Source organism: Equus przewalskii, chromosome 29 (assembly GCF_037783145.1).
Source record: "Equus przewalskii isolate Varuska chromosome 29, EquPr2, whole genome shotgun sequence".
Lineage (NCBI taxonomy): Eukaryota > Metazoa > Chordata > Mammalia > Perissodactyla > Equidae > Equus > Equus przewalskii.
The window spans coordinates 39,223,689-39,248,105 of NC_091859.1; the positions used below are offsets into that span (position 1 = coordinate 39,223,689).

The following is a 24,417-nucleotide window of genomic DNA, read 5'->3' on the forward strand; positions in this document are numbered from 1 at the left end:
CTATGTACCAGGGGGTGTTGGGGAGAAAAAGGAAATAATAAAATCTTTAAAAAAAAAAAAAAAAAAAAAGCTGTCAGAGTCAAACATAAAAAAATGGAGGCACATCCCTCAGAGTGGGGAAAAAGTCCAATAGGAAGATGACCTGACTTCCTGAATGAGCCTCTCTTGCCTCTTGCTTCCTTCCTGGTTGGCAGGAACTCAAGGCCAGTCCCCGTGGGCTAAGAGAATACCTAGCTTTTATTGATGCCGACCAGTTCCCCTGCCATCAGGGGACCCCTGGCTCTTGGGAAAGGTCCTCCCAGCAAGAGATCCAGAGGGTCTGCTTGTTTGTGCTTTTCAGAGGCCTCTGAGGTGGAGAGCTAGGAGGAAAGCCCCGTGGGTAGGGTCCCCCAGCTCCTGAGGAACGTGTGGCTGGGCTGGTTCCCAGCCTCTGACATCCCCAAGACTGAGAACCACGAATGACAAAGTATCAATAAATCCATAGAGTTGCTGCTTCTGCAGACTCACCTGCCTCGTCTCTGAGGCCTCATGTCTTCACAAACCCAGTGTGATCCCGTCCACACTCCCTGTCCTGACAAGCTGCAGAAACGCCTCCTGCTGCCACCAAGCCCTGACACAACAGTGGACACTCTGGAGAGGCTGAAGGGATCCTTTCTGGCCCTCAGGCTCAGTACCAAGGGACACACCAAGTTCCCTGAGTCCTGAGAGCTGGGAGCTCCCTGTCATAAGGACAACTGGGAGACGCTGGTGGAACCCCTGTCAGGGATGCTGTTGGGTGGGGTCCTCTGGCAACAAAGGCCTGGAGCGGCTGCTTCTGCCCTGAGTGTTGGTGGTCCCTAAGATGTTACCTAAATGCACCAGGGGATCTGCCCAAGACTCAGGTAAGCAGACAGTCATGAGAAACCCTTGGGCACTGCCCGTGTGCTCAGTCCAGAGCCAGTCAACTGTGGGGGTGGAGACAGGTGGAGAGAATGGCAGTCCCTGCCCTCCAGCCGGGCTCCAGGCTAACAAGGTCATCGGTGAAGAGCTCATCCATGGGCTCATTCCCAGCCCCTGGCCCGGCCACTCAGAGGAGGCTGCCCTGGGTCAGAGCCTAGACAAGTGTCCTCCTCCAGCTATGGCCTGTCCGGGAGGCAACTCCTACTGAGCAGGGACCTGGACACGAGCATCCCTGAGGGACTGGGAAAGGGGGACCATCCTATCTTGGGGTGACCGAGAGGCTCAGGGAGGTGCTAACTCCTGGACTGCCACCAGGCTTCCCAGGGAGGACACTGGCACCTGAGAACTGAGCCTGGGTGCTGACCAGCACATCCCTTCCTTCTATCCCTGAGTTCCCTACCTATTGGGGTGTCATAGATGAAGGGGGGTAGCAGACTTGACGGTGCTGGCTGAGCTGCTGGCACGTGGTCAAGTGGGTGGAGTTGGGCCAGAAATGTGGGCATCCATGCTGAGTGAGGCCTTCCCCATCCCCCCTAGGTCCTCACTGATGTCTCTGAGAAGCTGATTCCAGCCTTTTTCGGCAAGAGCCAGGATCTATGTGTATATTTGTCACTAATTTGAGCAGCCAGTGTTGGGTCTCCATGGGTCATTAGGGGGTAAGCTGTCACCTTCGAAGCCTCAGTATACCCTTCTCTCAAATGGGGTCAAATGCCAGGTGAGGCTGGATCAAGGAGGGGTAGGAACTGGCCATGGGGAGGCTGCTGAGGCTGCATCACTGTCAGGGGCTGCTCAGGGGGCCCAGGTGGGACTCAAGCCAGGTTGGAGCATCATACTTTATTGTACATCAGGGCCTCCATGAGGAGTGGGCTGGGTGCTTGCCGCCCCCCTCTAGCGGGGCACAGCACAGAGCTGGTAGGGGGCCGGGGTTACCATGGAGCCAAAGACACCATGGTCGCTGGGGCGGGGCTGCCCAGCGGGCACCGAGAAGCTGAAGCGCTGCAGGAGGCAGGTGAAGAAGAGGAAGAGCTCCATGCGGGCCAGGGGCTCCCCGAGGCACGAGCGGCGGCCTGTGGGTGGGGATGGGGGTCAGCGAGCCTGGGGGCCTGGGCTCCACGCCTCCAAGACTCCCCAGGAGGGGCAGCGAGCCGGGCTCCCCACAGGCACCTGCTGAGAAGGGCATGAAGGCCTCCTGCTTGACGAAGCGGCCCTGGGCGTCCAGGAAGTGCTCGGGGTGGAAGCGGAAGGGCTTCTTCCAGACGGTCTCGTCCTTCAGCACCGATGACAGGTTGGTGATGAGCGTGGTCCCCTGGCAGGAGATGCCGGGCATGGGTGGTTGTCTAGGCTGGAGGACTCCCTGACCACTGCCACTAAACATGCATGGGCCACACTCTCTGCCTGGCATACACCTGGACTCTTTCAAGTCAGTCTCAGCCCAAGGAGCTTCCAGGCACCCTCTTTCTCCCAATGGCAGGGCCAAGTGACCTGCCTTCCATAGGTGCCCTCACTGCCACCTGTCCCTCCATGCATGGCTTCTCCAACACATTTTGGCACATTTTAGTTTGCCCCCCCCCCACCTCCCCTGACTGGGGCTCTGAATGGATGGGGCCAGTGCTGCCTCTGCTTCATCCCCACACTCGCCCAGGCTGGACAGCTGGTGCCTGTGCAGGTGAGGATTAGGGGGACTGGGTTCACCTATTGGCCATGCTGGGGCTCCCAGGGGGCAGGTGGGGCTGAGCTGGGCTGAGGAGGGCCGCAGGCCTACCTTGGGAATGAGGAAGCCCTGCACTTCAATGTCACGGGACGTCATGTGGGGCGCACCCAGTGGGATGATGTCCGCAAAGCGCTGAACCTCGTGGACCACGGCCATGGTGAAGGGCATGCGGGCCTGGTCCCCCATCTCTGGTCGCCGCGCCTGCCCTATCACCTCATCGATCTCCTGTTGGACACGGCCTGCACAGACAAGCGTCCCCACAGTCGTCAGAACCCAGGGGGCTGCACCCCACCCTCCTCCTGATTCCTGTGCAGGGGCTGTGCCCACATGGAGGAGAAGGTCACTCTGATCTCTGAGCCAGGGCCCAGCTCTGCTCAGAGCTCCCAGTGGTGAAACCAAGCTCAGGGCCCCTGGCTTGTCCCTCTCCTCTCTGTCCCATCCCACTGGGCCCCCAGGCTGGGCTCACGCTGCACATCCGGGTGCAGGATCATGAGCAGGAGGCCCCAGGCCAGCGTGGTGGAGGTGGTCACCATGCCCGCAGGAAACAGGTCGGCCAACACCAGGCGCAGATTCTCATCATTGAAGCTGCTCTCAGGGTTCCCCATGGCCTGGGCCATGCAGAGAGGGTGGGCCCAGGGGCAGAGGGAGGAAGTCCCCACATAGCCTCCCATCTGCACCCATCAGCCCTGGTGCCTGATCACTGGGGGATACACAGGCCTCACCTTGCTTGGGCTTGTGTCATGGGCTCTAAACCCACCATCCATGTCCCTGTCCCTGGTACCTCACCTTCTCCACCTCATCCAGGAAGGCATCAGTGAGGTCTCGGGGAGGCTGTGCCAGGTCCCGGGTCTTCCTGTGCTCAGCGATCAGCTCATCCAGCAGGGCCATGAAGGCCTTATGCCCTGGAAAGACCTTGGCAGGCAGCCCCGGGATGTGCAGGAACATGGGGATGGCGTTCAACACCTGTGCGGGCCACAGATGTGAGACCCACAGTTCCCTGTGCTCAAGTGTTCACCCCCACCCGTCAGGTCCCAGCTGCCTCCAGGGTGTCCCCACTGTTGACCTGGTTCCTCCCTAAGTGTGGTCTTAGACACTCACCTGGCCTGGGCCCCAGAAGGATAAACCTAAAATCTACATCTCATGGGTTCCACTGAAGGAGGTAGAGGTTCCTTAGCTCCCTCCTGGGCCCGCTGACCCAACACCCCTCCGTACAAATTCTCCTCCGCGGAGGCCCATTGCAGGGCGGAGGACTCCACGGAGCTCGCCTGCAGGGCTCCTTGGCCTCCTGTAGCCTCGCACCTCTGGCGCGAAGCCGGTCTCCTCTTTCAGTAAGTCCTCTGTAAGGTCCAATAACCTAAGGAAGCGCGGGTCGTTGTAGTCGAAGCGGCGCCCGAAGGTCAGGGAGGCGATCACGTTGCTCACCGCTTTATTCAGGAGGGCGTCAGGGCTGAAGGGCCGTCCTGGGAGGGGACGGTGCAGGTCAGGGGGTCGCCTCCATCTCCTCTTCCCCAGCCTCCATCCCTGTCTCCTGGCTCTCAGCCCAGCACTCACCGGCCTGGTCATCGAAGGCGGCACAGAGGTATGAGGCCTCCTGGGTCACCCACTGCTCCAGGGACTTCTTGCCCAGGCCGAAGTTGCGCAGGGTGGACACGGAGAAGCGCCGCTGCTCCCGCCACGTCTGCCCATAGCGCGCCATGACCAGCCCTGGGGACGGGTGGGAGGACGTGGGTGTGGCTCGAGTGTGCCCTGACCCCGCCTCTTGGCGTACATCTTGCTCGCGGGCTCGGCCTGCCCTTTGGTCTACGCCGGGAGTAAGATCCGCTTCCCGCCCTTGTTCACACAGCTCCGCCCCATTCGGTACAGGCCTCGCCCCCTACCCTGCGCATACACCGCGCCCCTTGCTTCGCCCACATTAATCTCCATTCCTCCCAGCCAGGCCACCAAGTCCCGCCCACTTTACACCCTCTTCTGGCTGGGGACAGGTCCCACCCTCTGTCTGCCAACGCTGCTCGCCAGCTCTCCCCACTGGGGCCAGGTTTTGACCCCTAGCTTGGCTCTGCCCACCGTGACCCCCTTATGGTTCCAGAAAGGTCCCGGCCCGCCCCCTGCCTCGCCCACACTGACTCTGTCCTCCTCGTTCCCCGCAACCCGGCCATACCCTATCAGCTCCCAGTGGCTAGTGAACCTCCCACCTCTCTGTGAGGCCCCGCCCTCCGCCCCTCCCGCACCCACGTCCCCAGTCTTGGCACAGGCTCCTTCTTCCACCTGCCGCCACTTCAAATTCTCTGTCCCTTCGTTGCACCACACGTCCGCTACTCTGTCTCCATTTGGCCCCGCTGGGTCTCAGATCACGGCGAGCCTAGTGCCCGCCGGCCCGCGATCCCCTCCTTCTTAGCTTACCTTCCGAGCGCGGCCCAAAGCCCAGGTGCTCGAAGATGGGCACAGGCGGACGGTCCGAGGTGTCTTCGCTGCGGTGCACCAGCGCCTCGCGCATGGCCGCCAGCCCATTAATCACGACCGCGGGAGTCCAGGCCAGCTGCAGGCTGAACACGTCCCCGAAGCGGTCCCGCAGCTGCAGGCCAGGGTCAAGGGCATTGGACAATCCTGGTCCCTGCCAGGCTGCTGGACCCAGTCTCTGGGCCCTAGCCTTGGGGGACCCTTGGGCCATCAGCTGTTAGTGAGTGCAGGGACTCTATCTGGCCTCTTGATGCTAGAGGTCACAACCTGTATGGTTGAGGACCTCACGTTGGATCAGACCACCCAGCTATGACTTTGCAGAGGTCACCGAAATTGTCAGTAGGCCAAGTTAGCATCCCATTTTACAGGTAAAGAAACCGAGGTTCAGAGAGGTGAGCAGTGAGGCCCAAGGTCTCACAGCAGAAAGGATTTAAACGAGGTCACTGTCCCCTCTCAACTTCAATTTCCCGATTTCAATGGGGCTCATGACCAGACTCCTCTCCCCCAATCTCAAGACCTTTCCCCCAGATGTCATGAGAAGGGACTCAGGCTCAGATAACTTAAGCTCTGTCCCACTGCATCCCAAACTCACTGCCAAGGCCCACCCCTCCACGTCTTTGCCCTCTCTACCTTTGATTGGAAATTCAAACTGTCCCCCAGGCCCTGCCCAGCTACCCTCCCCCAGGAGGCCTCTCACACCTGCCTCCTCCTTTCCACCAGCTCCTTGTCCAGCCTGTGGCTTCACCACCACCCGCTGTCTGATGCTACGTGGGGTCCCCAGGGCCTCTGCTGCCACCCCCACTTTCCTCACCCGAGTAAAGCTGCAGCGTGGATCCTGGAAGTCCACCTGCAGCAGGTTGCCCAGCCCAGGCAGGGGCATGGGGCCTGGGGGGTAGCGTGGGGCCCAGCGTTGGCGCCGGTGCATCAGGTCCACCAGGAGCAGGAAGATGGCCACGGCCACAGCCAGGAGCCCCAGTGTCTCCCCGGCCAGCAGTCCCATGGTTGCCTCGGTGCACACTGGGCTCCTCCGGATACACGGGCACCCCTCGCCACAGCAGGCACCTCGGGCAGGCCAAACAGGGCTGTGTCACAAACCGTGAGGGTTTGCCCAGCCAGGTCCCCTAATAAAGCAAGCTGAGACTGGTCTTTGCTCTCTGCACTGAGTCAACAGGTTGGGAAGACTGTTCTGCCAGGGGGTGCAGGGAGGGGCCGGGGAAGGTCAGGAACAGGGGTGGCACAGAAGTCCTGACCCTGCTGCCCTCCGCACGTGCTTATCTGGGCTGTGGGTGGAGAGAACAGAGATGTCCCAACCCTGAGCCTGACTCCCAGCATTGTACAGGCTCCAAGGAAGAACCAGGGGTCTTTGGACTTGATCCTGCCACCCACCTGTCACATTATGCTCACCCTCCCTAATGGGGTCACAGTCTCGTCCCCAGAACACATCCTCACCTCTCCATATCTCACCTGCCTCCTCCCGAGTGACCTACACCCCCTAGGTCTGTACTGGCCCTGGCTGTGGGGAGGTCACAGGATCAGAGGGACAACGGGGGGTTTGGGGGGGAATGAAGTTCTCGGTGTCCCTCACTTCACACCAGTACACTCAATACACACAGACACAGACCACACACTCACAAAACACTCACAGGTCAGACACTCCACACATGCTGACAAAGTGACACACAGCACAGGCACACACACATTTACACACCCACAAACCCACATACACACACATTAATACTTGCACCACTTATACACACACACACACGGAGACCCAGCATCAGGGCACCTGTTCTCAGTGGTTGCCTGGAGCTGATTCCCCCGACCCCCTCCCCTGCCCACCTGTGGGCTCTGGCAGCAATGCCGAGGACCGGCATGCAGCTGGCTGCTGGCTCAGCTTCCTCGGTTTCCACCTGGTCACAGCCGTTACGCCTTTGAATCTGGGGGTGGGGGGGGCAGCAGGGTTGGTTTCAGAGCTCCCTAGTCACCCAATCAGCCAGTTCAGAGGCCAGGAGACCCTTCCTAAGTTGGTTACAGACTGGTCCTTGGACCTCCCAGCTCCTGAGGCCACCCAGGTGCTGAATCTCCTCCTGCCTGTGTCCACTTTCCTGACTCAGAGAAATGTGGGGTGTGCACTTGCCCTTGTTGAGTGAGCTGCCAGGAAGCTCAGGGTTCTAGGGTGGCTTAGCATGGGATATGACTGTCCCCAGAAGAGTGGGCCTACTTCCTCCTCCTCGCTATCTTTTGTCCTTGAACATCAGCTGGTCAAACTCTTTCTGGAAGACAAGGGGGTGGAAGCAAGTGAGGACAATGTAATGTCTTTACACCCTCACAGGTCTGCTGAGGACCACATGGAAAGGATTCTTGGGCCTCCCCTTAGCCAGCCGCCTCCCTCTCCCCGGGCCACGTCCTCTCTCTTCCCTTCCCATCCCTTCCCACTCTGACTCTGCAGTGCCTCAAGAAAAGATGCAAACCCCTCGCCCATGGGTGGGGGCCCCTACTGGATGGAACTGTGGCTCCCAGGCCCTCCCTCTTGCTCAGCCTCTCGACCCTCCAAGCAGGGAGGTGACCGCACGATGCCAGGGCAGGGCTGCTGCCCACCGGCCTCATCACCCTCTTTCTTCAACAAGAAAAGAGGTCGGATTTGAGGCTGAGTTTTTAAATCAGTGAAGCTGATGGGAACTCTCTGAGGCCAAAACCCACACAAATGGGAAGGGGCAGGAGCCCAGAGGGTGGGGAAGGGGCATTTCCTGGGAGGGGTCAGGCCCCCTTCCCCATCCCAGGGGTATGTGAGGTGAGCTTTCATCCTGGAACCACCTGGAGAATTCTCTCCCCCAGATGAAGCAGGGCTGCAGGAGGTACTCCCGATCCTCCACCCCTATGAGCTCCCTCCCTCCCTCACTCCCCAACAGTAAGAGGACCTGCTTCTTCCCAGGGAGCCTCTGGACATCCCCCACTCAGAAATGGCCACCCAGAGATGGCTCCCCGGGGCCAGGGCCTCTTGCTGTTGGTTTTCAAAGTTTGCAGTGCCTGCTTGGCCATGAAAGCTGCTCCTCCCCTTCTGAATGCCCGCAGCCCCACTCTCCTGCATGGCCCAGGGCCAGAGGGTGTAGCCTGCTGGGGCCCTGTGGGCCTTCCTCAGTTTACCCGGCCTTCCCTGCATCGTTCCTTGCTCAGGCCTTGGACTGTGTTCCAGCCCCGCTGGACGTCCCACGTGCTGGGTGCTGGCGGGGCACTCGCAGCCTGGTGGGAAGACGATGGTGGGCCCCTGCTCCAAGGTGCTCATGCCAAGAGGAGGAGCAGGAAGGCAGAGAGCTGACAGACCAGGCCAGCAGTGCGGGGACTGCTCTGAGGGTCGTGGGGACACTGCCCCAGGCTGCAGCAGGACTCTCTGGGAAGCCTACCTGGAGGACTTTGGCTGACTTGGCACCACAGTTGAAGTTGACCTGGCAGTGGGACAACAGGGCCACAGCAGAGTCCTGTGCAGGGGGTGAGGGGCAGCGGGAGGGAGGCACTTCGCAAGTCTGGCTGAGGACTGGACTGTGGGGAGCTGGGGTCCCTGGGGCTCCAGGAGGCGGGGAGACCAGCTTTGAGGCCACTCCACAGACCAGAAGGCAAGAACCACGGGCATTCTGGGGACTTCCCGGATACAGGCTGTGGCCTCTGATTCATCTTAGTTGAGTGTCCAGTCCTGTGGGCAGCACCTCTCTACCCAGGACTGTCAGAGAATCAGGTGGTGTTAGGGGGGCAGGATGGTCTGAGTGCTGGTCACACAGTGGCCCTCAATAAACTGTCTTTATCCACCCTTGTTTTGGATGTGTCACGCCCTCCCGAGCAGTCACTCTAATATGGATATGAAGGGCAGGGACAGACATGCCTGTAATTCAGGCATGGCCCCGTCATACTAGGGGCCTGTTGTGCAGGACAGGGTGGCCTTGAGGAAACCTCATGAGTACAATGAGTACACAGTACAACCGTGAGGCCAACGGCTTTTGCAATCATTATGCAATTGCAGCTCACATTAATGAGGCACTCGCATGCCAGGCACTGCTGCTCACTCTCAGTGTCCTCCCCACAGCCCTGGAAGGCAGGTGGCTTTATGGTCCCAAAGGCATGGAGGAGACTGAGTCTCAGGGGTCACGTCAGGAGGTCAAAGTCACAGAGCAGCCTTTGGGGCCATCTCAACCTCAACATAATAAAGGGCCTATATGACAAATCCAGGGACAACATCATACTCAGCAGTGACAAGCTGAGAGCTGTTCCTCTGAGAACAGGAACAAGACAAGGCTGCCTGGTCTCCCCGCTCCTATTCACCACAGTCCTGGGAGTTTGAGCCAGAGCAATTAGGCAGGAAAAAGAAATAAAAGGGATCCAGATTGGAAGGGAAGGAGTAAAACTGTTGCTATTTGCGGATGACACGATTCTATACATAGAAACCATAAAGAATTCACCAGAACTATAGGAAATACTCGATGAATACAGCAAAGTTGCAGGGTACAAAATCAACATACAAAAAGCACTGGCATTTCTCTACACTAATAATGAACTAGCAGAAAGAGAAATCAAGAATACAATCCCATTGACGATCACAACAGAAAGAATAAAACATCTAGGAATAAGTTTAAGCAGGAGCTGAAAGAACTAGACGCGGAAGACTAGAAGACATTACTGAAAGAAATCAAAGACACGAAGAAATGGAAAGCTCTTCCATGCCCACGGGCTGGAAGAACACACATAGTTAAAAAGCCCATTGTACCTAAAGCAATCTACAGGTTCAATGTAATCCCAACCAGAAGCCAAATAACATTCTTCACTGAAATAGAACAACGAATCCTAAAATGTATGTGGAACAACAAAAGACCCCAAATATCCAAAACAGTCCTGAGGAAAAAGAACAAAGTTGGAGGCATCACACCCTGTGAATTCAAAATATACTACAAAGCTGTAGTAATCAAAACAGCATGGTACTGGCGGAAAAACAGACACACAGGTCAATGGAACAGAACTGAGAGCCCAGAAATAAAACGACACATCTATGGAGAGCTAATCTTCCACAAAGAAGCCAAGAACATACAGTGGAGACAAGAAAGTCTCTTCAATAAGTGGAGTTGACTGGACAGCTCTGTGCAAAAGAATGAAAGTAGACCATTATCTTACCCCATACACAAAAACTAACTCAGAATGGGTTAAAGACTTGAATGTAAGACCTGAAACCACAAAATTCCTAGAAGAACACATAAGCAGTAGGGTCTTTGACATGGGTTTCCGTAGTATCTTTTTGAATACTGTGTCTACTCAGGCAAGGGAAACAAAAGAAAAAATAAACAAATGGGACTGCATCAGACTAAAAAGCTTCTGCATGGGAAAGGAGACCATCAGCAAAACGAAAAGACAACCAACTAACTGGGAGAAAATGCTAGTAAATCATATATCCGACAACGAGTTAAGTTCCAAAATACATAAAGAACTCATACAGCTTAACAACAAAAAAATGAACAACCCGATCAAAACATGAGCAGAGGGTATGAACAGACATTTTTCCAAAGGAGATATACAGATGGCCAACAGGTACAGGAAACAATGTTCAACTAATCATTAGGGAAATACAAATCGAAACTACAATGAGCTATCACCTTACACCTGTCAGAATCCCTCATACACTGCTGGTGGGAATGCAAATTGGTGTAGCCACTATGGAAAACAGTATGGAGATTTCTCAAAAAATTAAAAATAGAAATACCGTATGATCCAGCTATTCCACTACTGGGTATTTATCCAAAGAACATGAAATCAGTAATTCAAAAAGATACATGCACCCCTATGTTCATCGCAGCATTATTCATAATAGCCAAGATGTGTAAGCAACCCAAGTGTCCATCAATGGATGGACGGATGGATAAAGAAGATGTGGTATATATATACAATGGAATACTCCTCAGCCATAAAAAAAACCCACAAAATGGTGCCATTTGCGACAACATAGATGGACTTTAAGGGAATTATGCTAAGCAAGATAAGTCAGATAGAGAAAGACAAACACCATATGATTTCACTCATATATGGAAGATAAACAGAGATAAAGAGAACAGATTGGTGGTTATCAGAGGGAAGAGGGGGCGAAAGGAGTAAAGGGGCACATATGTATGTATGGTGACAGATAAAAACTAGACTACTGGCGGTGAGCATGATGCAGTCTATAGAGAAACTGATATATAATAACATACACCTAAAATGTGCACAACGTTATAAGCTACTATGACCTCAATAAAATAATTTTATAAAATACTAAAACCTCTCAAATTCTGAGTTACTGAGATTTCTTATTTGAGAAACACTCTCAGCCCACCCTGGCTAGGCTTGTGCTCTGGTGAAGCTGCTGGGGTGGAGGAGTGAGCGCTGCCAGGGACCACGCATGTCACAGTGGTTCACCCAGCAGGGAAGGGTCCTCTGGGCACTGCGACCCGAGACTTAGAGTCCAGAGGTGACGTCAGCACGATGGCAGAGCAGGAAGCTCCCGGCCCTGGTCCCCCAAGCATCAAGACTTAACCCTGGGTCCCCAACGCGATGCGGGGCAAATCATGGGCTAGCACCCTAGAATCAGGCAGGGAGCTGCTGCCCAGCCCGGGCGCTGGGAAAGTTGGGGGCATTTTGCTCGCCTTGCCCCTCCCCCAGCGGCCTGGAACGCCCTGGGGAAACCCCTCATTCCCGCTCCGCCCTGGGGACAGAGAGGAAGAGCGGAAGCCACTCGCAGCTTGCAGCCCGGGCCTGGCCGCCCCCCTGACTCCGTGCGGACCCGCCCTCGCAGCGCAGGATCCAAGCTGACAAGGTCACAGCCACAGAGTCAGAGCAGAAAGACAGACTCCAACAGCCAGATGATATACCATCTCATTTGCTGAAGGGGAAACAGAAGCCCAGGGCAGGAAGGGAAGGCCCAGCATCACAGAGCGTGAGGACAGAGCAAGGAGGAGAGCCAGGTGTCCTCCTCTAAGGTTTCTAGGTGGCCTCCATCTCCTGTGGGCATCCCACTGTCAAATAGGTCCCAGGTTGACCCCTGTCTCTGGGACATGCCTGGGGCGCACAGGGCTCATTCCCTGTCCCTGGCCAAGCCTCCTGAGAGCCCAGTCTAATCTGGCCACTCAGAGGATAGTGTCCTGGGTTGGATCTCAGATCAGTGTCCTCCTCCACCTCTAGGCTGGCTGTGAGCAACTCCTCCTGGGGAGGTGGCAGGACATGAGCATTCCTGAGTGGCTGGGAAAGGGGGTTCTATCCTGTGGCGACTGAAGGTTCAGGGAAGTGCTCACTCCCGGACTGCCATCAGGCTTCCCAGGCAGGGCTCTGGCACCTGAGAACTGAGCCTGGGTGTTAACCTGGCACATGGCTTCCCAGCCATCCCTGAGATCCCAACCTATTGAGATGCTGTAGATGAAGTGGGCAGCAGGCTCATGGTGCTCGCTGAGCTGCTGGCCCGCGGTGGGGTGGGTGGAGTCAGGCCTGGGATGTGGGCATCCCAGCCAAGTAAGTCCTTTGCAATAAAGGGTAAAGTGAGAAAGTTTGGAGGGTTCAAATCCTGCACCTTATAAAATAATGACTAGCCCCTGACCAGCCCCTGGGAGATGACCTTTAGCTCTGGGAATATTCTGCTGGATAACGATGTCTTTGTTTTCCTGGAACCTCAGGCCTTGCCAGATCATTCATACTTTAAATGTGACATGTAGTGGGGACCTTGCATCTCCCTGTACCTGTCTGGACTCTGGAGGGGCTGGAGACTTAGTCACTCCTGTCAGGCACACAGGTGCTCCATGCCTGCAACACCAACCTCAATAAATTCCCTGAATGTCAAGGTTCTGCTGCACTTCCCTGACTGGCAAGATTCTATGCATGTGTCACTCATGGTTGCTGGGGGATTTAAACATTGTACATATGACTCCCCTGGAAGAGGAGAAATGGAAACCTGTGCTGGGCTCTCATGTGTCTCTGTCTGTCTGTCCTGGGTGTCTTTTACCTTTGCTGATTTTAATCTGTATCCTTTCATTGTCATAAACCACAGCTGCTATAGACAGAATCTCTGTGTCTCCCCTAAATTCACGTTTTGAAACCTAATCCCCAGGGTGATAGCATTTTTTAGAGAGGCTTTTGGGAGCTCATTAAGTCATGAGGTTGGAGTCCTCATGAATGAGATTGATGCCCTTATAAAAGAGAAGCCTTTTCCTTTTCACCAGGTGAGGACACAGTGGAAAAGTGACGGTCTAGAAACAGAAAGTGGGCCCTCACCAGACATCCAGTCTTCCAGAGCCTTCATTTTGGACTTCCCAGACTCCAGAACTGTGAGGAATAAATGTTTGCTGTTTATAACCCAATCAGTCTATGGTATTTCGTTCTAGCATCCCAAACACTGACAATAACCATGCAAATAACAGCATTAATAAAGAAGTTTGTGAGTCCACCAGCAAATCATTGACTCTAAGATGGTCTTCAGGCCCCAGACTCAGCTGGCTTCAATAGTGGCGTTCATTAGAATAACCCTGACTCATTGGAACAAGGTAAAGTCATAGTTTGGGAAAAGGAAGAATTGAGGGTGGTGGATGATGAACCTTCATTCCTGAAGGATTTCTGCATCACTCGTGGGGTGACACAGCAGCTGCAACCTGATTGGTTACTAGAGGTAGAAGTCACCTACGGAATTGGGAACTGATAGAGCTAACCTCCAAAGGGTTGGTGACTGATATGTAAGGAAATGAAAAAAAAAAAAAAAAAAAACCCAACCCAAGAAGCAGGCCTATATACAATCCAGTGGTTATTTCTACACATAATTAGCTAAAACGGAAGTAAAGGAGAGGCTGGGGCTAGATGCTGACACTGCACCAAGCTCGTTTTTCATCTGATGGGATTGTGTCAGGGATGCTCCGAAAGGGACAAATCATGCTGAGACGTATGCATCTCTATGACTTCTGAGCACCAAGAATGTAGTCAAGTGGGGGCAGGGCAAAATCAGGAGACTACTGAAAACTTGCCTTTATCTTCAGAGGGGGTTATTCCTCCCCTCCTTTAAATGCCATGTGGAACTTTCCAGATGAAGCGGCTGATGTGCGCCTCTGCATGCAAGGCATGCTGGATTGACTTGAGAATGATCAGAATATTCATCCACCACAACCTAGAAGTCATTAACAGATTGAAAACTGGAAAGTTCACAAATACGTGAAAATTAAACAATACACCTAAAAAAACCAATCAGTCAAAGAAGAAATCACAAGAGAAAGTACAAAACACCTTGAGATGAATGAAAATGACAGCACAATATACTAAAAATTATGGAACCCCGCAAAAGTGATCTTCAGAGGGGAGTCTGTAACTGTAAGTGGCTACATTAAAACAGATCTCAAATCAATTACGTAACTCTACACCTTAAAGATCTAGAAAAAGAAGAGCAAACAAAACCCAAAGCTAAAAAACAAAGGCAATAATCCAGAGCAGAGATAAATGAAATGGAGACTACATCAATAGTGGAGAACATCCATCAAACCAAAAGTTGGTTCTCCAAAAAGATCAACAAAGCTGACAAGCCTTTAACTAGGTGGACTAAGAAAAAAAGAGAGAAGACTCAAATCGCTAACATCAGAAATGAAAGTGGGCCCATTACTACTGATTCTACAGAAGTAAAAAGTATTATAATTGTGAACAACTGTATGCCAACAAACTGAATAACCTATTGATGAAACGGACAAATTCCTAGAGACACAAACGTTACCAAGACTGAATCATAAAGAAGCAGAAAATCTGAATAGACTTGTAATTAATAAGGAGGTTGAATGAGTAATCAAAATTTCTCAACAAAGAAATGCCCTGGACCTGATGACCTCACTGTTGAGTTCTACCAAACATTTAAAGAAGAATTAACACCAATCCTACTCAAACATTTCCACAAAATGGGAGAGGAGGGAACACTTCCTAACTCACTCCATGAGGCCAGCATCACCCTGATATCAAAGTCAGACAAAGACACTACAAGAAAAGAAAACTGCAGACCAATATCCCTCATGAACATTGAGGCAAAAGTCCTCAAGAAAATACTGTCAAACCAAGTCGAGCAGCATATTAAAATGATTATACAAGTGGGAAAGAGTTATGACCAGGTGGAGTTTATTAACGGAATTCAAGAAGGATTCAATATATGAAAATTGATCCACATTGTACGCCAACATAACAGAATGAACAACAAAAACTACATGATCACCTCAACTGATGCAGAAAAAGCATTCGACAAAGTTCAGCATTCTTGCATGTTAAAAACACTCAGCAAACTAGGAATAGAATGAAACTGCATCAACAGAACAAAAGCCATATATGAAAAACCCACAGCAAGCGTGACACTCAATGGTGAAAAACTGAAAGCTTTCCCTTTAACATCAGGAACAAAGACAGGATGCCCATGTTTGCCAATTCCACTCATCGGAGTACTGGCGGTTCTAGCCAGAGCAATTAGGAAAGAAAAAGAAAGAAAAGGCATCCAAACTGAAAAGGAAGAAGTAACATTATCTCTGTTTGCTGATGATATGATCTTGTATATAGAAAAACCTAAAGATGCCACAAAAAAAATCACGTTGGAACTTGCAAATACACTCAGTAAAGTAGCACGATATAAAATCAATGCACCAAAATTAGCTGTATTTCTATACACTAACAAGAACAATCCGAAATTAAGATTAAGAAGACAACTTGATTTACAATAGGATCAAAAAGAATAAAATATCTAGGAATTAATCAAAAAGGTGAAAGACTTGTACCATGAAAACTACAAAACATTGCTGAAAGAAAGGAAAGACACAAGGAAGTGGAAAGACCTCTATGTTCACGGATTGGAGGACTTGATATCGTCAAGACGTCAACACCACTCAGAACCGTCTACAGATTTAACGTGATCCCCATCAAAACCCCAATGACTTTTTTGGAGAATTAGAAAAATCAATCCTAAAATTCATATGGAGTCTCAAGGGACTCCAAATGGCCAAAACAATGTTGAGAAGGAGTAAAACTCATACTTCCTCATTTCAAACTCACTACAAAGCTACAGTAATCAACACACTGTGGCAGTGGCATAAAGACAGAGACATAGACCAACGGAAGAGAACAGAAGGCCCGGAGACAGACCCTCATCTATGGGCCAATGATTTCAACACGGGTGCCAACACCATTGAATGGGGAAAGGACAGTCTTTTCAGCAAATGGTGCTGGGAAATCTGCATATCTTAACGTGAAAGAATGAAGTCGGACCTTCACCCAGCACCATCTACAAAAATGAACTCAAAATGGATCAATGGCCTCAAAGTAAGAGCTAAAACTAGAAAATTGTTGGAGGAAAACATCGGAGAAAAGATTCTTAATGTTGGGTTTGGCAGTGATTTCTGGATATGACACCAAAGGCACAGGTAACCAAAGAAAATAGACAAATTGGAGTTCATGAAAATTTAACAATTTTGCGTATCAAAATATACCATCGGGACTGGCCCCGTGGCCGAGTGGTTAAGTTCACGCGCTCCGCTGCAGGTGGCCCAGTGTTTCATTGGTTCGAATCCTGGGCGCGGACATGGCACTGCTCATCAAACCACGCTGAGGCGGCGTCCCACATGCCACAACTAGAAGGACCCACAACGAAGAATACACGACTATGTACCGGGGGGCTTTGGGGAGAAAAAGGAAAAGAAATAAAATCTTAAAAAAAAATATACTATCAACAGAGTAAAAAACCAACCTACATAATGGGAGAAAATTTTTGCAAAACATATACAGCCACGTGTCACTTAATGACGGGGATAGGTTCTGAGAAATGTGTTTTTAGGCAATTTTGTCATTTTGTAAACATCATAGAGTACACTTACACAAACCTAGATGGTATAGCCTACTGCACACCTAGGTTATATGGTACTTATCTTATGGGCTCACCGTCATATATAGCATCTTTGTTGACTGAAATGTCATTAGGTGCTGCACGACTGTATTTGATAAGAGATTAATATTTGAAATATATAGAGAACTCCTAAAACTCAAGAGCAACAATAACAACAAAACACACAATCCGATTGTAAAATGGGCTTGAATAGACATTTCTACAAAGAAGGTATACAAATGGACAATAAGCACATGAAAAAAGCTCAACATCCCCCATCTTTCTGGAAATGCAAACCAAAACCACAATGAGATAACACCTCACACCCATTAGACTGGCTACTATCATCAAAACAGAAAAAGCAAGTGTTGATGAGGATGTGGAGATTCGGAACCCTTGTGTACTGCTGGTGGGAGTGTAAAATGGCACAGCTGCTGTGGGAAAAAGTCCCTGGGTTATATATCCACAAACTGAAAGCAAAGTCTCAAAGAGATAGTTGTACCCCATGTGAACAGCAGCGTTATTCACAGTAGCTGAAAGGTGGAAGCAACCCAGTGTCCATCCACGGAGGAAGGGATAAGCAAATGGGGTCTATATGTACAATGGAATATTATTTAGCCTAAAAAGGGAAGGAAATTCTGACACATGGTACAACATGGCTGAAGCTTGAGGACATCACACGCTAAGTGAAAGAAGTCAGTCACTTATCACGCAAATACTCTATGATTCCTTGCGTATGAGCTCCCTAGCATAGACAAATTCACAGAGACAGAAAGTAGAATGGTGGTTGCCAGGGGCTATGGGGAAAGGACGTGGGGAGTTATTGTCTAATGGAGACGGAGTTTCAGTTTTGTAGGATGAAGAGTTCTGGAGACGGATGGTGGTGACGTTTACACAACAATATCAGTACTTAATAGCATTGAATTGTACACTCAAACATGATTAAGATGGTAAATTATATGCTATGTGCATTTCTTTCCTAAACACACACAATGCAGAGACTCAAACAAATACAACCATTTTCCTGTAGGAGCCAAAAACCAGGGTGGGGGCCTGTGCAGTGAAAAGTTTACTCAGTAGGTTTGGGATTTTAATCCCTGCACATTTGAGAAAAATGCCTGGCCCTTGACAAGCTCCTGAGAAACAGCCCCTTCGCTCTTAGGATGACCTGCCTGACAAGTGTCTCTATACCTGTGGCCCTGGGTGACACCACACAGTTGATGTCAACAATGTGATTGATGGCGGGGCTGTGGGCCACACTGATTGACTTTGAGGGGGCTGGAGACTGAGTAACTGAGGTCAGCCATGCGGCTCTCCCAGTCTAAGTGACTGACTTCCAACAAAATCCCTGGACACCCAGACTCGGGGGAGCCTCCCTGGTGAGCAAACTCTCTGCTTGTGTCACACATCACTGCTGGGAGAACTGAGCACTGTCTGCACGAATCCTCAGAGAGACAGCTGGAAGCTTGTGTCCACTCTTCCTGAACTCCACCTATGTGCCTTTGACCACTGCTAATTCTGCCTGGATCCTTTCTCTGGAAAGACCATGACTGTGAGCATAACAGCTGTTCTGACTCCCATGAGTCCTTGCAATGAATCCCTGAACCTGAGGGCGCCCACCCAGCCCGGGATTGGGCTGATTCCATCAGAACCCCATTCACACTCCTCCCGCCCCCTGACACCCAGGAGTCAAGGCCTACATGGACTTAGTCACCAACCAGGGCAGCCACTGTTGGGTCTGCATGGGTGACTAGGGGGTAAGCTGTCAGCTTCTGAGCCTCAGTATATCTGTCTGTCAAATGGGGTCAAATGCCAGGTAAGGGTGGATCAGGCGGGGGAAGCAGCTGCCCTGGGGAGGCTGCTGAGACCACATCACTGCCTGAGGCTGCTCAGGGGGCTCAGGTGGGACTCAAGCCAGGTTGGAGCCATCAGAATGGTTTATTGGACATCAGGGCCTCCACAAGTAGAGGGTTGGGGCCTTGGTGTCACCCCTCTAGCGGGGCTCAGCACAGAGCTGGTAGGGGGACGGGGTCACTACGGAGCAAAAGACACCGTGGTCGCTGGGGCGGGGCTGCCCAGCGGGCACCGAGAAGCTGAAGCGCTGCAGGAGGCAGGTGAAGAAGAGGAAGAGCTCCATGCGGGCCAGGGGCTCCCCGAGGCACGAGCGGCGGCCTGTGGGTGGGGATGGGGGTCAGCGAGCCTGGGGGCCTGGGCTCCACGCCTCCAAGACTCCCCAGGAGGGGCAGCGAGCCGGGCTCCCCACAGGCACCTGCTGAGAAGGGCATGAAGGCCTCCTGCTTGACGAAGTGGCCCTGGGCGTCCAGGAAGTGCTCGGGGTGGAAGCGGAAGGGCTTCTTCCAGATGGTCTCGTCCTTCAGCACCGATGACAGGTTGGTGATGAGCGTGGTCCCCTGGCAGGAGATGCCTGGCATGAGTGGGGTCTGGACCACACAAACACTCATGGGCCACAGCCTCTGCTTCCACTCTCCTGGACTCTTTCAAATCAATCTCAGCTCAAGAAGCTTCCTGGCACCCTTGCTGTCCCCAAGGCAGAACCAAGTGACCTGCCTCCCTTGGGAGCCCTCACTGCCACCTGTCCCTGCATGCACAGCGCCTCCAACACACTGCGGGAGATTTTAGTTGTCTTTATCCCCACCCTGCTGGCTGGGGCTCTGAATGGACGGGGCCTCTGCCTCATCCCCACACCCACCCAGGCTGGACAGCTAGTGCCTGTGCAGGTGAGGATTAGGGGGACTGGGTTCACCTAATGGCCATGCTGGGGCTCCCAGGGGGCACGTGGTGCTGAGCTAGGCTGAGGAGGGGGGCAGGCCTACCTTGGGGATGAGGAAGCCCTGTACTTCAATGTCGCGAGATGTCATGTGGGGCAAGCCCAGTGGGGAGATGTCCCCAAAGCGCTGAACTTCATGGACCACGGCCATGGTGAAGGGCATGCGGGCCTGGTCCCCCATCTCTGGTCGCTGCGCCTGCCCTATCACCTCATCGATCTCCTGTTGGACACGGCCTGCACAGACAAGCGTCCCCACAGTGGTCACAACACAGGGGACTAGGCCCCACCCTCCTCCTGACTCCTGTGCAGGGGCTGCACCCACATGGAGGAGAAGGTCACTCTGACCTGTGAGCCAGGGCCCAGCCTCTGCTCAGAGCTCCTGGTGGCCAAACCAAGCTCAGGGTCCCCAGCCTGTCCCTCTCCTGTCTGTCCCATCCCACCAGGCCCCCAGGCTGGGCTCACGCTGCACATCCGGGTGCAGGATCATGAGCAGGAGGGCCCAGGCCAGCGTGGTCGAGGTGGTCACCATCCCAGCAGAGAACAGGTCGGCCACCACCAGGCGCAGGTTGTCATCATTGAAGCTGCTCTCAGGGTTCCCCTTGGCCTGGGCCATGCAGAGAGGGTGGGCTCAGGGAAAGGGCGAGGAAGCCCCTCAGTGGCCTCCCACTCTGCACCCATCAACCAGACTGCCTGATTACTAGGTGATAATTAGGCCCCATCTTACCTGGGCTCACCTCATGGGCCCCTCAACCCACCACCTGTGTCCCTGGTGGCTCACCTTCTGCACCTCGTCCTGGAAGGCGTCAGTCAGGTCTCGAGGGGGCTGGGTTGGGTCCCGGTTCACCCTGTGCTCAGCAACCAGCTCATCCAGCTGGGCCATGAAGGCTCTCTGCCCAGGAAAGACCTTGGCGACCAGCCCTGGGATGTGCAGGAACATGGGGATCGCGTTCAGCACCTGTGCGGGCCATAGATGTTGGGTGGTGGGTCCTCCCCCTGCTCAGTTGTTCACCTCCAACAGTCAAGTCCCAGCCGCTCCCAGGGTGTCACCACCATTGACCTGATTTCTCCTTAACTTCGTACATCCACCCTCTCTCCTGCCTAGGACTCAAGAGGATAAACCTAAAATCTACATCTCAGGGGTTCCAGAGGCTTCCACTGAAGGAGGTAGAGGTTCCTTATCTCCCTCCTCTGCCGCTGACCCAACCCCCCTCTGTACAAATTCTGCTCCGCGGAGGCCCATTGCAGGGCTGAGGCCCCTCCACGGAGCTCGCCTGTGGGGCTCCTTGGCCGTCTTCACCCCGCACCTGGGACACGAAGCCGGAGTCCTCCTTCAGTATGTCCTCTGTCAGGTCCAATATCTTGAGGAAGCGCGGGTCGTTGTACTCGAAGCGGCGCCCGAAGGTCAGGGAGGCGATCACGTTGGTCACCGCTTTATTCAGGAGGGCGTTGGGGCTAAAGGGCCTTCCTGGGAGGGGACGGTGCAGGTCAGGGGGTCGCCTCCATCTCCCCTTCTCCAGCCTCCATCCCTGTTTCCTGGCCCTCAGCCCAGCACTCACCAGCCTCGTCGGCGAAGGCGGCACAGAGGCACGAGGCCTCCTGGGTCACCCACTGCTCCAGGGACTTCTTGCCCATGCCGAAGTTGCGCAGGGTGGACACGGAGAAGCGTCGCTGCTCCTGCCATTCGCGCCCATAGCGGGCAAAGATCACCCCTGTGGGCGGGGCAGACGTGGGCGTGGCTCGGCTGTGACCTCGCCCCTCCTCTGCGAGCACACCTTTCTCCCTGGCTCGTCTGTCCTCCGCCCCCCAATAGGACAGATCCCGGTCCGCCACTTGCCCTGCTCTCGTAGTCGCATCCCCTGTATAGAAGGTCGCACCCCTACTCCCGGCTCCTGTTCCAACCACAATATCCACATCCACCCCCAGATCACCAAGTCCCGCCCATTTACACCTACTTCTGGTTGGGGACGGGTCCCACCATCCGCCTGTCCCTATTGCACGCCCGTTCTCCCCACCGGGGGTACGTCTTGGCCCCACTCTTGCCTCTGCCCCCCGTGACCCCCTTCCAGTCAAGGGAAGGCCCTGGTCCGCCCACACTGACTCCATTCTCCTTATTCCCGCCACTGGAACATCCCCTGCAAGCTCCCCATAGCCCGGGGCCCGCCCACTCCCTGTGAGACCACGCCCTCCGCCCCGCCCACACCCGCCTCCCTTCCCTTAGCACGGGCTCCCTCCTCCAGCTGCCGTCCCTACAAATTCCCTGACTCTTGCCTGCACCGCGGGTCTCCCACCCTGCCTCCAATTGGCCCTGCCAGGTCTCTAGTCACTGCGGGCCCAGTCCCCGCTGGGCCGGGGTCCGCCCCTCCTCCGCTTGCCTTTCGCGTGCGGCCGGAAGCCCAGGTGCTCGTAGACCGGGAAACGTGGGCGGTCGGAGGTGTCCTCGCCGCGGTGCACCAGCGCCTCGCGCATGGCCGCCAGCCCGTTGAGCACGACCACCGGCGTCCAGGCCAGCTGCAGGCTGAACACGTCCCCGAAGCGGCGCCGCAGCTGCAGGCCAGGGTCAAGGGCGTTGGAGAAGTCCCGCTCCTGCCTGGCGCCCGCCCCAGTCTCCTGGCAGAAGCCTTGGGGAACCCGTGGGCAGCCAGCAGCAAGGGCTTGGAGGAACTTAATCTGGCCTCGTGACTCTGGAGGTAACATTCTGTAGGGATGAGGACCTCAGCTTGGATCAGACCACCCAGCTATGACTTAGCAGAGGTCACCCACATTGTCAGCAGGCCAAGTTAGCATTCCCATTTTACAGGTGAAGAAAATGAAGCTCGGAGAGGTGAGCAGTGAGGCCCAAGGTCTCACAGCAGCAAAAGATTTGAACCTGGTCACTGTCCCCTCTCAACTTCGGTTTCCTGATTTCAATGGGGCTCATGACCAGACCCTCTCCCCCAATCTCAAGACCTTTCCCCCAGATGTCATGAGAAGGGACTCAGGCTCACAGAACTGAAGCTCTGTCCCACTGCATCCCGAACCCTCTGCCAAGTCCCACCCCCTCCAGGCCTTTGCCCTCTCTGACCTTTGATGGGAAAATTCAAACTGTCCCCCAGGCCCTGCCCAGCTGCCCTCCCCTAGGAGGCCTCTCACACCTGCCTCCTCCTTTCCACCAGCTCCTTGTCCAGCCTGTGGCTTCACCACCACCCACGGTCTGCTGCTACGTGGGGTCCCCAGCATCTCTGCTGCCAAACACCACGTTCCTCACCCAAGTAAAGCTGCGAAGCGGGTCCTGGAAGTCCACCTGCAGCAGGTTGCCCAGCCCAGGCAGGGGCATGGGGCCTGGGGGGTAGCGGGGGGCCCAGCGTTGGCGCCGGTGCATCAGGTCCACCAGGAGCAGGAAGATGGTCACGGCCACAGCCACAGGCCCCAGTGTCTCCCAGGTCAGCAGCCCCATGGCTGCCTCAGTGCACACTGCGCTCCTCTGGACACACTGGCGCTCTTCACCACACCAGGCACCAGGACCAGACCTGGCAGGGCTCTCTCACCAACCCTGAGGGTTTGATGAGCCTGGGCCCCTTTATAAGGGGAGCTGAGACTGGCCTTTGTCCTCTGCTGTGAGCCAAGCTGTCGGGATGACTGTGCTGCCAGAGGGTGCAGGGAGGGGCTAGGGAAGCTCAGGTGCATGAGCAGCCGCGGATGTCCTGTCCTTTCTGCCCTCTCCAGGTGCTTATGCCAGGTAGTGGTGGGGAGAGACGATATGTCCCACCCCCAGCCTGACTCCCAGCGTTATGCAGGGTCCCAGGAAGAACCAGGGGTCTTTGGACTTGATCCTGCCACCCACCTGTCACATTATGCTCACCCTCCCTAATGGGGTCACAGCCTCATCCCCGGAACACATCCTCACCTCCCCATATCTCACCTGCCTCCTCCTGAGTGACCTTCACCTCCCAGGTCCCTGGCTGTGGGGAGGTCACATGATCAGGTGGACAATGGGGAATGGGGGAGATGAGGTTCTCGGTGTCCCTCACTTCACTCTACTACACTCAATACCCTCAGACGCAGATTACACACAAACTACTCACACATTCAGACACTACCAACATGCTCACAAAGTGACACACAGCACAGGCACACACACACACATTTACACACCCACAAAACCACATACACACACACATTAATACATGCACCACTTACACACACACACAGACCCAGACCCAGCACAGAGCACCTGTTCTCATTGGTGGCCTGGACCCGACCCCCACCTCTCCCCACCTCAAGGCGGCAGCAGGGATGCTGAGGACCCTCAGCTGGTTGGCGCCTGGCTCTGCTTCCTCAGCTTCACCTGGCCGTGGCCATCCCATGATTGAATCTGGGGGTGGGGAGGCAGCAGGGTTGTTTTCAGAGCTCCCTACTCACCCAAGGAGCCAGTTCAGAGCCCAGGAGACCCTCCCCAAGTTGCTTACAAACTGGTCCTTGTTCCTCCCAGCTCCTGAGGCCACCCAGGTGATGAATCTCCTCGGGCCTGTGTCCGCTTTCCTGATTCAGAGAAATGTGGGGTGGGTGCTGGCCTGTGTTGACGGAGTTGCCAGGAAGCTCAGGGTACCAGGGTGTCCTAGCATAGGATGTGACACTGTCCCCAGAGGAGTGGGCCTGCTTCCTTGT

At 54.1% G+C, this 24,417-nt stretch overlaps 2 protein-coding genes across 3 annotated transcripts; both read right to left on the reverse strand.

The window, feature by feature from the left end:
* Positions 1-1,753: 1,753 nt before the first annotated feature.
* On the reverse strand, positions 1,754-6,268 carry LOC103542203 (cytochrome P450 2D14-like). Its single transcript, XM_070599650.1, has 9 exons — positions 5,919-6,268; positions 5,051-5,222; positions 4,202-4,354; positions 3,950-4,110; positions 3,437-3,613; positions 3,117-3,258; positions 2,702-2,889; positions 2,104-2,245; positions 1,754-2,006 (listed from the first exon to the last, which is right to left on the reverse strand). The coding sequence occupies exons 1-9, from the start codon at positions 6,105-6,107 to the stop codon at positions 1,828-1,830; spliced, it is 1,503 nt and encodes a 500-aa protein (XP_070455751.1). The 5' UTR covers positions 6,108-6,268; the 3' UTR covers positions 1,754-1,827.
* A 12,636-nt stretch (positions 6,269-18,904) lies between these two features.
* On the reverse strand, positions 18,905-24,124 carry LOC103542204 (cytochrome P450 2D14-like). Of its 2 annotated transcripts, XM_070599654.1 has the most exons (9): positions 23,018-23,349; positions 22,146-22,317; positions 21,330-21,482; positions 21,078-21,238; positions 20,552-20,728; positions 20,236-20,377; positions 19,820-20,007; positions 19,255-19,396; positions 18,905-19,157 (listed from the first exon to the last, which is right to left on the reverse strand). In XM_070599654.1, exons 1-9 carry the CDS (start codon positions 23,204-23,206, stop codon positions 18,979-18,981), a joined length of 1,503 nt encoding a protein of 500 aa, XP_070455755.1. In that variant the 5' UTR covers positions 23,207-23,349; the 3' UTR covers positions 18,905-18,978. The 2 variants fall into 2 exon arrangements, with proteins under 2 accessions (XP_070455755.1, XP_070455756.1); XM_070599655.1 differs by lacking the exon at positions 19,820-20,007 and having other exon boundaries at positions 23,018-24,124.
* Positions 24,125-24,417: the final 293 nt, after the last annotated feature.

Excerpts from the sequence above, each read along its gene's own strand:
- LOC103542203 (XM_070599650.1), bottom strand. The coding sequence starts at position 6,107 with ATGGGACTGCTGGCCGGGGAGACACTGGGGCTCCTGGCTGTGGCCGTG. Across the intron at positions 4,355-5,050 it reads CTTTGGGCCGCGCTCGGAAG|GGCTGGTCATGGCGCGCTAT; the intron begins GTAAGCTAAGAA and ends ACCCGTCCCCAG. Across the intron at positions 3,259-3,436 it reads TCCTGGATGAGGTGGAGAAG|GCCATGGGGAACCCTGAGAG; the intron begins GTGAGGTACCAG and ends TGCATGGCCCAG.
- LOC103542204 (XM_070599654.1), bottom strand. The coding sequence starts at position 23,206 with ATGGGGCTGCTGACCTGGGAGACACTGGGGCCTGTGGCTGTGGCCGTG. Across the intron at positions 21,239-21,329 it reads CGCCTTCGCCGACGAGGCTG|GAAGGCCCTTTAGCCCCAAC; the intron begins GTGAGTGCTGGG and ends GTCCCCTCCCAG. Across the intron at positions 20,729-21,077 it reads ACTCCGGCTTCGTGTCCCAG|GTGCTGAACGCGATCCCCAT; the intron begins GTGCGGGGTGAA and ends TGGCCCGCACAG.